General features: G+C 39.6%; 2 protein-coding genes and 1 long non-coding RNA gene across 3 annotated transcripts; 1 reads left to right on the plus strand and 2 right to left on the minus strand.

The window, feature by feature from the left end:
- Positions 1–1410: 1410 nt before the first annotated feature.
- LOC126877995 (protein odd-skipped-like) lies at positions 1411–2657 on the minus strand. Its single transcript, XM_050640384.1, has 2 exons — positions 2089–2657; positions 1411–1947 (listed from the first exon to the last, which is right to left on the minus strand). The coding sequence occupies exons 1-2, from the start codon at positions 2128–2130 to the stop codon at positions 1411–1413; spliced, it is 579 nt and encodes a 192-aa protein (XP_050496341.1). The 5' UTR covers positions 2131–2657.
- Positions 2658–3468: 811 nt separating this feature from the next.
- On the minus strand, positions 3469–5553 carry LOC126877999 (uncharacterized). Its single transcript, XR_007695511.1, has 3 exons — positions 4861–5553; positions 4350–4435; positions 3469–3496 (listed from the first exon to the last, which is right to left on the minus strand). It is a non-coding gene; the product is annotated as an uncharacterized LOC126877999 (long non-coding RNA).
- Positions 5554–7426: 1873 nt separating this feature from the next.
- LOC126877996 (uncharacterized) lies at positions 7427–9268 on the plus strand. The gene has a single exon (XM_050640386.1). It carries the CDS (start codon positions 7427–7429, stop codon positions 9266–9268), a length of 1842 nt encoding a protein of 613 aa, XP_050496343.1.
- The last annotated feature ends 2059 nt before the right edge of the window (positions 9269–11327 follow it).

An 11327-nucleotide genomic window follows, 5' to 3' on the forward strand; every position in this document is an offset into this window, starting at 1 on the left:
AAGATATTTCACGTCTTCTATTTAAATATAGCGTTAAATTTTAATTCCGTCAATTCGTATATACTCATACATCGAATTTCCTTTTCTCATGTCATTTCTTTTCTTTCATTTCACATTTAATTACAAAGATAAAGTGTAAGTACGTTCCTCATAAAATTAATATCAAATGTCGCAAAATATACAAAAGTAAACTAAGAAGAGGGGACATATTATTACACAAACTGTCGTTCATATTGCATATGTACATATGCAGTATAAAAACAATACTTTTTAGTTTTTAATCTCTTGTTTAAATAATCCTAATATCTAAATTTGTATCGGTCATTGATTCGATATAACTGCGTTTATTGGAAGTAATTAAGCTATAGCCTGCGCACAAGAGAAGAAGGAACAAACACGTATAGTATACACGCTTAAATAACAAAATTAAGTCAGTTTACGTTCAATGTGAACTTGATCAAAGTTCCAGTCTCGAATTATAGAGTTTCTTACTATCAGTTTACAAAATTCGATATTACGATTATGTACCGTATTTGAAAAACATAAAATGCTTTGTTTAATTTTAAATAAAACTAATATTTACCAAAGCGAATACGAAAAAAATGTTATCATCAAACTCAATTTTCAATTATCAAACTTAATCCAGCACAAATACAAATGTTATTCGTGCTTTTTTACTTTTACTACTTTTCAACTCTCTATAGTTCGAGATTTGAGTTCCGCTAACTTTCTTTCTACTGCGCATGCGCAACAGGAAAACTTGAATTACACGTAATAGTAAAAAATTCGAAAATCTTATCCTTTCGTGGCAGCGAAAGTAACCTAGGACTAGAGGTTCCATAACATTAATAATAATAAGGCAATAATATTAATATTAATAATAATGTAATCGAGTACTACTAACAATATTAATAATAATAATAATAGTATGGTAATGGCAAGATACACGCGGGTATAAATTAATCATTCCTTTCGTAATATCTACGACGTCTTCGGGATATTCTTTAGAAATTACTTTATTTCTGGTCAATATTCATTAACGAGCAACTTTTCTCTCTGTTTCTTATCACGATTTTTTTCACTTCATCACAATTGTACCGTTAGAAATTATTCAAAACATTGTTAAAATGTCCATGAAATATATGCAATTGCCGTATTGAATAAGCGAGTAATGAAGTTGCTGTTTCACTGAATAAAAGTGAAATCTCCAATGCGTGTGCTCAAGTAAAGATTGGTACATCAATGCCTATTATTCTTAATCAATATTCATCATTTAACAATTAGGACCGAATTTTTACAAACCAACTCTAAACCACGACCCAATTTACAAATAAAAAGATCGATGTGTAAATTAACTATCAACTATTAATCTCCAATCCTATGTGAAGATATAATGTTCGGACCAAATTTCTAAACTAACGTGGACAATTCATGCGGACTATTGGTGGTTGCTGCGCTACTTAGATCCAATGTGGCAGCCGGAAGACCAGGACTGACGCTGCCGGTTGCTTCCCGTGGCAAATGCTGCGATCTATTTAGCTTATTTCCAGGACTCGGTGGCGATCTATCTGCTGGTGTATCCGGTGGCGTAACCACGTTTCTGTGTCCGCTCACGTTCAGATGATTGTGCGTCGCCGCGATCGGAGCTGGCGATGAGAGCAACAAGAGCGGTGGAGACATTGACACGTGTCGATGATGATGATGGTGATGATAGTGTTGGTACTGTGCAGCTCGGCCGTGCGTTGCGTGGCTGGTATTTAGTTGGTTCGTCACGGGCCCGACTTTCGTTGGGCAGCCAGCATGGTGGATGGTTAACGGGCCACGTAGTTGTTGTTGCTGTTGTAGCTGGTGCTGGTTCTGGTGCTGTTGCAGCTGCTGCTGACGCTGCAGCTGTACCGCCGCTTCGCACTGTTCGCGCGCTAACGCCTTCACGGCATTCGTCTTCTCCTACGAAATAAGAATGATAGGTTAGGTTGTAGTCAGGGGCCATAACAAATTAAAAAAGTTATAATATAAGAATTTACATTTTAGTTGAAATGATTCTAGTTACGAATAAGTATTAAAGATGATTCAAATCTTTTTCGTTACCGATAACCATGGTGAAAACTCTTTTGGATTACTTTCAGCCATTGTCAATCTTATTGTCAATACTACATGCTTGAAGTAGAAGGAGGGGTACAGAGAAAAAGACTTTTTCTCAGCAAATATAATCGTTACTCAATTATTTTGTTCAACAGTTTTACAAATCTCCCAAAAATAAACGAGAATACGAAAATACACTGAATATCGTGTGTATGGTTATTTATAAAATCCCCTTGAAATAGTTGCGATCGCGGATCACATAAACAAACGAACCTGTCATTCTACAGAGTATCTTTTTCGGTGAAATTATGCAAACGTAAATGTAACTTCGGTAGAACTCCTCGAGAACTTGTAAGCTTATATCACTCTGACCCAACCAGTCCACTCTAAAGTGTATAATTTATAAAAGGGGATTATATTAATACGCGGAGGATGTGGTAGGTGGTAAGTTTTGCATATGAATGTTCGTTGATACAACGAATGGTTAAATGGAGGTTTTCATGAATGTGATAAGGACTAGATCGAATGTTTTAACACTTATAACTAGAATGCGTATTTTTATACAAGTTTGTAGTTTTACGAACATAATCAAGGAAATAAAATTTTAATCGAGATTTGTTTTCTTATATACGTATATTTTAGCGCATTTTATGCATTTTGCGCCATTTGCGTACTTTTCAATTTCGCACGAATAAAATAAAGATCAGCAATATAATTATAACGCTTCTTAAAAATGTGAAAAATCCTGGTTTCCTAAAAGCTTGCAATTGATTTCAGAAAAATTTTTATGAACTCTACCAGATAAATTATGGTAACTCTGAAAACAAAATTTCACGATAAAATGATTTCCGAGTAAAATACACATAAAAGATGATTTAGACGTGTTTTAACGTGTTCGTTTTCTTTTTTAATAGCGATATGTTCTTACCCTCTGCCACACGAAGACGTTATGGACCATTGCGCATCCACAAAACACGATGCCAAGGCCTATGAAAACGGACGTAACGATTGCCGGTGTGACACCAATTACCTCTCAGAGAAAAGACATCGACTCCCGACTGTCGGACGCCAACGCCGCGACGCATCTTAGTCCCCATCAGAGATAAGGCCCCAACCCCGACTTTCGGACTCCTTGGAATCCACACCAAACCCCCCAACATCCCCAAGCCAGGGTGTATATAAGCCGAGACTTCACCCAGCCCGGGGAGTTCTCGTTCTAGTTGCTGTTCTTGTACAACACCCCTTTCTCTGTTCAACGTTATTCTACTGTAAGTGCCAAAGTCATAATAAAGTTCGATAAAAGAGAATTAATAGTTGGGCTACGACTCAGCTTTCTTTTCTCTCGCAACCCAAGTATCCATTTTACGTGACACCGGCGTCGAATAAAACTGGATGAATGTATACAATATCATACCTGAAAGCATTGTTAGAGGATCATTATAACACGTATGCCATAACAAGCGGGACAAAGAATCAGCGCAAATACATATTCTCAATACATATAATTCTCGAAGCGTAAACTATATACATATGCTTTTCATTGAAATTTTCAATACTAGTCGCAAATTATTTTTCAATTAATTTATTATTTAAGTCTTTATATATCAATTCTCGACGAATAAATTACTTAAATTATAGAGAATCTATCTTCAGACAATAGAGAATTCAATATTTTTGGTCGTTAAGTAATTTACAAATTTCTAAAACGATTACGTTCGAAGTTTTGGACAGTATTTGAAGTTTCTAACATGGCATTAAAAAAAAATAAATAAATTTTATGATATAATTAAAAAAACATTGTAGTCTATCATAATTTCTATTCCGTCAAATTTATTAAAACACAGTTTTCTTCTGAACAGAGCCAAAATGTCCGTCTTGAATCGAGTTCAACAGCTTAACGATCGATCGAGCGAATGATAGCTGTGTAAACTAGCATGACACAACGTAAACTTTAGATTAGATCTCGATCCATCCACCAGCCGTATTCATGCATGACATGAATATTCTGTTTCAGCTCTTTATAAATTAATCTGTTAAAACTTCCCTAAAAGACGATCATTTTTATTTTTCTAAGAAAAATAATGACTATTCGGCGTTAAAATTAACTTTATTTCCATTGGATTTCTAAACTGATTTCATACACTCAGAGATAGTTCACAGTATCTTTTAGATTCATGCCTGAATTCAAGAAAAATTAAAAGTATAACTTATGTACTAGTATCTTTCAAAAGGTTAAAGTTGACAGAATTGAAGGAATTGGTTCTTACCAGTTAGAAAGACGGGAATGCTAATGAAAAACCCTCCGACAGCACATATCCGGCTGATGGATGATTTTTGCAGGTACTTGTTACTCCTGAAACAGACAAAACTTGAAGTGAAAGTCAGTTTCACGATTCTATGATAATTGAGCGAAATATAAAGGAACCAGTTTTTTGTTTAACAGCCAAGAATCTTTCAAAAATTCTACTGTAATTGATACTTCAAATATATTTAGTCAGACAAGGGATAATCATAATCGCAACGTTAATCTTAACTTTAATTCAAGGATCAAACAGTATCATTATACATATAAAAGTAAACATAAAGTCTATCCACATTATTGTTATTATTATTATTATATGTTATTCTATAATTGATTTTTATTTCTTTATTATCAATATTATTCTATTTTCTATAATGATTCAATTATATATCTTATTTTTTGTCAATCATATTTCACTGAAAAGATCACTTTGAAAATAATCTAATGGTAAAAAATGAAAAATAATCTTTTTCTACCTTGTCTTCATTTTTTACAAACTCTGTCCACCGCCGTAAACCTATTAAATGCATGAAACGACAAAGCAAAGCTGCTTCACATAATTCCCCGCTCACGCAGTGTCAATCAGCTCACGACCGCAAACGATACTGCCAATTTCCAGCGACCACGAACGATTTCACCGTAATTGCCGGTGTGAAATTTACCAATACGTGCTCGAATTGGTCAATAATGGATAGAGCGCTCTTGCACACACTAATCTACCAACAAATAATATTGACTCAATTGAACAACAGCGCCTAGATTAACGGACAAACCGCATGTTCCAAACAGATTTACAATCACGGCAGAAAATACATGCCGTTATAGATGTTTCCTGGTCAAGACTAATTTCCACGCGTTAAGAACATTGTAACCGGAATCTAGGAAGAACTAGCACTTCCTGGAATAATACTATTGTGTCCTCGATTAATCTTTTCCCACTCATTTTCATCTCTAATTTCTCATGAGGCTAAGATTCCTGCATCTTTTATCATAATAATTTATTAATACTATTAATAAATTGAGACAATTTTACACGTCGTATTTTGCGTTATAAGATGACTTGTAATTTGTAAAATTTACCTGTAAAATTCCTTTGTTTGTTTTACCAAAGCAATAGTTGGCATTTCTATACGACAATAAGAATTTGTTAATACTAATAATTTGTAAGGTTATCAGGTTATCATTCTTCTAATGGATAGTATATTATTGAAACTTTTTTAATATTGAAACGCGATATTTTTTTGGAGAAGAAGTGCATAGTAGTAAAGAGTTGAATTCTACGGACGTAAAAAGTGGACATAACATTTTCTGTACATGGAGTCGCCTGGCCTAAACATTTTATGATTTCCGGGCAAAATACAGACGAATCCAGCGCTGATTTTAAAGCAGCTTCATCCAAATAAGCCACAATAAGAAATTCCCACGAAACAGTTGCGTTCATCCCCTTTCGAGGTCGCCGACCTCTTTGAATGCGTTTCAAGAGCGTCGTACCAATGAAACTTCGAGTTCTAAACTAATTTCTCAGCCTTTTGCGTTAAATTTAACCTTCCGCGTTAGTGTATTTCGGACGAGTTCCTATTTTACGCTTTCGTCGACTTCACCAACGTAACATGCAGCATCCGCAAGTAAAACTGTCTCTTAAATTTGATGTGACACCAATACACGACGAGAAGAATCACAATGCCATTTTTATTCCACTTCGTTAATTTTTCGTCGTAAGGTTTAGCTGTAAATAGGATTAAAAAAATTTAGATTAACGAGGAATTTAAAATTGATCTGTTAAATCAACAATTTCCATTAGTTGTCAATAGATTTTATAAGCTTCAGATTACTGAGAAATTATACACATTGCAAAATATTTACCATTGGTTACCCACGCTACACGTAAATTTGATCAATCTACCAATGCACTAACACTGCAATAAATTTCTATTGCAACATTCCACGCTCCTTTGCCGCACCTTAAACTCCTCGCTAGATTTATTCCACCTTAAAGTGTCACATAACTCCTACGACACCGATATCAAATCTTAAACTCCATCAAATTCCAGAGAAACTTGATTTCGTCGAAAGTAAGAGATTAAACTTAAAAAGCAATTTATTTCATCTTTAAACTATCCCAAACTTCCTAAATATAATTTATATATGTCGGACATAAGAGGACACCGGTGCCTTCCCTCTGAAACCTCGGGAAAATCCATAAAAACATTGTAATTAAAATCTACAGTTGTAACTAAACGATTTGCCGTCATTCTAACCAATTGTATTTGTTTGAGACTTGTGACAATGAGCTTGGGCTCAAGGCGACAATTATACTATAGCTCTCCTTAAAAGAAAGATTTGTAGCGGCACGTGGCAGTAAACATTCCAACGGTTTCTGTCCCGTAGCTTGCCACACGCAGATCCTATTCTTCGAGTAAGATGATTGCCAGATGTCGACGCGTCTCCGCAGTACATGTTCGGCTAGCCCGAGGGCCCGTTATAAATCTTAAGGTTTAGTTAACTAAAGTCCTTCAAACAGACAAACAGTCTCTGTCCCAACTACGGGAAGATAGGGGAGACATATTTTTCAACGAGCGGCGTCTCCCACTAGCAACTTTCCCTCGAGGGCGGCTAGCAACTTTCCCTCGAGGGCGGCTAGCATCTTTTTCTAACCACCGATATGGAGATTGACCAATTAGCAGCAACGCCAATTTCCCTTACTTTCTGAACGAAGGCTTTTCTCGACGAATCCGATGATCTCGTATCCTTAGACACACCCCATTATAGTTTTCCTCTGTGGCACCATCGGGACGGGAAAGGCATTCTCGCTCGCGATCTCATCGATAAAAGAGTAACGTCTTCGCGATCAGTGGTTATTTCACGTTTTAACCAGACTTAGACTTTGTGAGTACGTTCTGTTGTCATCCCGTTGGCCGCGGATTCGTTATTGAGCCCGAGAGCATCGTCACTCGTGTCGCGAGTGCCGAACCGCCGTGATCAATTGTCGAGACTGTACTAATTCTATCATTGCAATAAACTACACCTGTGTGTACCGTATCAATGGCTAATCCTCGAGAAGATTCCTTTGACGCTCACAACCCCACTCCCAGTGCCAATCCGACATCAGAAGTGGGATCAGAACGGCTTCGAGCGCTGGAAGGGCAGGTCGCTGTCATGAACAACCTAATTCATACGCTAATGCAAAGGCCAAATACGGGAGCCACCAAATTACCACATTTTAACCCAGAAGTCGCAGGCGCCGACCCAGCCGCGTGGTGCGCGGCTGTTAGTAGGGCCATGAAGAACAACCTCCTACGAGATGACGCGCTATACTCTGCCTTAAGTGACTCTCTACAGGGTTCTGCAGCACATTGGCTGGCACGAATGACGGGAGACGGAGAGGTTACTTGGTCTACCGTTAAGGAACGATTCCTTATACATTTCGGTGGCCGAGAGACGACGTCCTCATCGTTAATCAAGGTATCCAGGGAACCGCGGGGAGTGGGCGAATCCACGGGGGCGTTTGCCGGCCGTGTCCGTTCCCTCCTGCAGACGCGGTGGCAACATTCTACGCTAGACGAAATACTTAACGCTGTCATTCTCTACATATTAATTCCACACGACCAACGTCTTAAACGATTGGCCCTCACGAGCGATATCAGAACGGAGGACCAATTTCTGAGCGAAATGCGACCCTTTTGTTACGAAGAAGAGTCGACATTTTCGCCGAGAGATGCACCGGCGGAACCCGAAGCTAAGCGACGCAAGTTATCGGGCCACCAGACGAGGTGTCATTACTGTGGTACTCTCGGACACAGAATAAAGGACTGCCGCAAGAGGATGCAGAACGAACAGCAGAGGGATGCACGACGCCAGGAAGGAAGCCGACCGGCCGCACCGTCCAAGGCGGTTTGCTACAGGTGGCATGCGGAAGGCCATATCACACCTAACTGCCCGGCACGACGGGACGGTAGACCAAGCCCCAAGGATGAGCGTAAAGTCAACTCCTGCGTGGTGGAGTCCCCAGCCGGTAGTTTAAGTCATCTGGGTGAGTCGTTCCCATTTTACTTCGATTCCGGAGCCGAGTGCTCATTAATTAGAGAATCTGTCGCTCCGAAATTCTCCGGTAGGAGAACGACAGATATAGTAGTTATGCGAGGAATAGGAAACACCTGCGTTAAGAGTACATCCCAGATCTTATCTACGGTACGCATTAACTGTTTTACATTGGAGATAATCTTTCACGTTCTGGCCGATAGTCACTTGCATTATGATATCATGATTGACCGCGAGATCTTAAGCCAGGGTTTTGATGTAACTATTACACGAAATAGTGTCGATATTTGTAAAACGAAGACTATTAATGCCTGTAGTAAAACCTCCAAAAACGAGATCAATATCAATGCGGTTGACACTGACGTGGTTGGTAACGATAAAAGTCGGTTAATTTCTGTTCTCGAGAAATTCAAAAATTCATTCATTACGGGCTTCCCACGTACTCGCGTAAGCACGGGCCAGTTAGAAATACGGTTAATCGATCCTAATGTCACCGTGCAAAGAAGTCCTTACCGACTTAGCGAAGAAGAGCGTAGGATAGTGCGTGAGAGAATAGACGAGTTAATTAGAGCAAAAATCGTGAGGCCGAGCAACTCACCGTTCGCGAGCCCTATCTTACTTGTAAAGAAGAAAGACGGCTCAGACAGACTGTGCGTAGATTTTCGGGCATTAAATAAAAATACGGTCGCGAACCGGTATTCCCTACCCCTCATCGCGGATCAAATCGCGAGATTGCAGAAGGCGAGATACTTCATTAGCCTGGACATGGCCAGCGGATTCCCATTCATCCTAATTCGACGGAATATACGGCGTTCGTTACACCCGACGGGCAATACGAGTACGTGACTATGCCGTTCGGATTGAAAAATGCACCATCCGTTTTCCAGAGGGCCATTCTCAACGCCTTAGGCGACCTCGCGTATTCGTTCGTTGTTGTTTACTTGGACGACGTCCTAATTATTGTCGACTCAGTAGATCAAGCCCTAGAAAGGTTGAGCACCGTATTAGATACCCTCGTGAAAGCCGGATTCTCCTTTAACTTTTCAAAATGCTGCTCTTTAAAGACATCGGTACTCTACTTGGGATATGTAATTCGTAACGGAGAAGTCCGTCCAAACCCGGGTAAAATACAAGCCTTGAGTTCTTTACCTGCACCGTCGACCGTCACACAACTTAGGCAATTCATAGGTTTGGCCTCTTATTTCCGAAACTTCATTCCCAAACTTTCACAAGTAATGAAACCCCTGTATGCACTTACCTCGAATAACAAGAATATACCTTGGACGGATAGGCACGAACAGATAAGACAAAAGGTAATTTCCGTCCTGACTGACGCGCCGGTGCTAATGATATTTGACCCCAATTACCCCATAGAACTACATACGGACGCTAGCTCGGAAGGATATGGAGCCATTTTAATGCACAGGGTCGAAGGTAAAAATCGAGTAGTGGAATATTACAGCAAAAGAACTAGCCCTGCGGAGTCTAGGTATCATTCCTACGAATTGGAAACGTTAGCAGTTGTAAACGTCGTCAAGCACTTCCGTCATTACTTACACGGACGAGAATTTCTCGTTGTCACCGATTGCAACTCCCTGAAAGCGTCCAGTAATAAGGTACACTTGAACGACAGGGTTTACAGATGGTGGGCTTACCTGCAAACTTTTACCTTTGACATTATGTACCGGGAAGGTAAACGAATGGCCCACGTAGATTTCTTTTCGCGAAATCCCGTAGACTTGGATCGCAGTACGTTCAGCAAAATTGTAGAGAAAGAAATTAACCTAACCGAAATCTTCGACGATTGGCTACTAGCGGAACAACGTCGCGACCCACAAATTTCTGAGATCGTCGATAAATTACAAAACGAAGAGCTCGCGGAAGACGTCGCGAATACGTATGAGTTACGGTCCGGCACCCTTCATCGTAAAATACAGAGAAAAGGTAGAACTCTCTGCCTGCCCATCGTTTCGAGAGGGTTTAGGTGGTCTGTTATTAACCATGTGCACCAGTCCATTATGCACTTAGGTTGGGATAAAACGCTTGCGAAACTGTACGAGTATTACTGGTTCGAAGGAATGGCGAAGTATGTTCGCAAATTCGTAGAGAACTGTCATGCTTGTCGAGTTTCAAAGGCAAGTTCGGGTAGAGTACAAGCCGAATTACACCCCATACATAAGACCAGTATACATTGGCATACGGTTCATATGGACATAACGGGCAAATTAAGCGGTAAAAACGATTCGAAGGAATACGTCATTGTGTTGGTCGACGCCTTTACTAAGTTCGTATACTTGCACTATACCCGTAAGATAGACTCCGTTAACACCATTAAAGCGCTTAAGTCCGCTATATTTTTGTTCGGCACTCCCTGCCGGATAATAGCGGATCAGGGAAGATGTTTTACGGGCAAAGAATTTCGAGACTTTTGGCAAGATAAATACATTAAACTCCATTTAATTGCGACCGGAGCTAGTAGGGCCAACGGACAGGTGGAGCGTATTATGAGTACGCTAAAAAACACAACAATAGAAACCACTGGCAAGACGCGATCGGGGAAATACAACTGGCCCTAAATTGTACCACCAACCGCGTGACTAAGTCAAGCCCGTTGGAACTACTAATCGGTAAAACAGCGAGACCCTACGGCTTATCCCTACGCGACAATATCGAAGAAAGAGAAGTAAATATCTCCCATGTAAGACAGCAGGCGATAAAGAATATAGAAGCAAGCGCCAAATACGATAAGGACAGGTTCGACGAAAACAAAGCTAAAATAGTTAGGTTCAACCTTGGCGATTTCGTATTACGTTCTAACGTCATACCATATAACGTAATACGTTATAACGCCATACCATATAACGTAATACGTTATACCGTCATCCCATATAACGTAATACGTTCT

Source organism: Bombus huntii, unplaced genomic scaffold (genome assembly GCF_024542735.1).
Source record: "Bombus huntii isolate Logan2020A unplaced genomic scaffold, iyBomHunt1.1 ctg00000321.1, whole genome shotgun sequence".
NCBI lineage: Eukaryota > Metazoa > Arthropoda > Insecta > Hymenoptera > Apidae > Bombus > Bombus huntii.

What these genes read in the sequence shown, in the direction of transcription:
- LOC126877995 (XM_050640384.1), bottom strand. Translation starts at nt 2,130, where the DNA reads ATGGCTGAAAGTAATCCAAAAGAGTTTTCACCATGGTTATCG. An exon ending in AGTTTTCACCATGGTTATCG is followed by an intron (nt 1,948 to 2,088) that starts GTAACGAAAAAG and finishes CTTATTTCGTAG; the next exon opens with GAGAAGACGAATGCCGTGAA.
- LOC126877996 (XM_050640386.1), top strand. Translation starts at nt 7,427, where the DNA reads ATGGCTAATCCTCGAGAAGATTCCTTTGACGCTCACAACCCCACTCCC.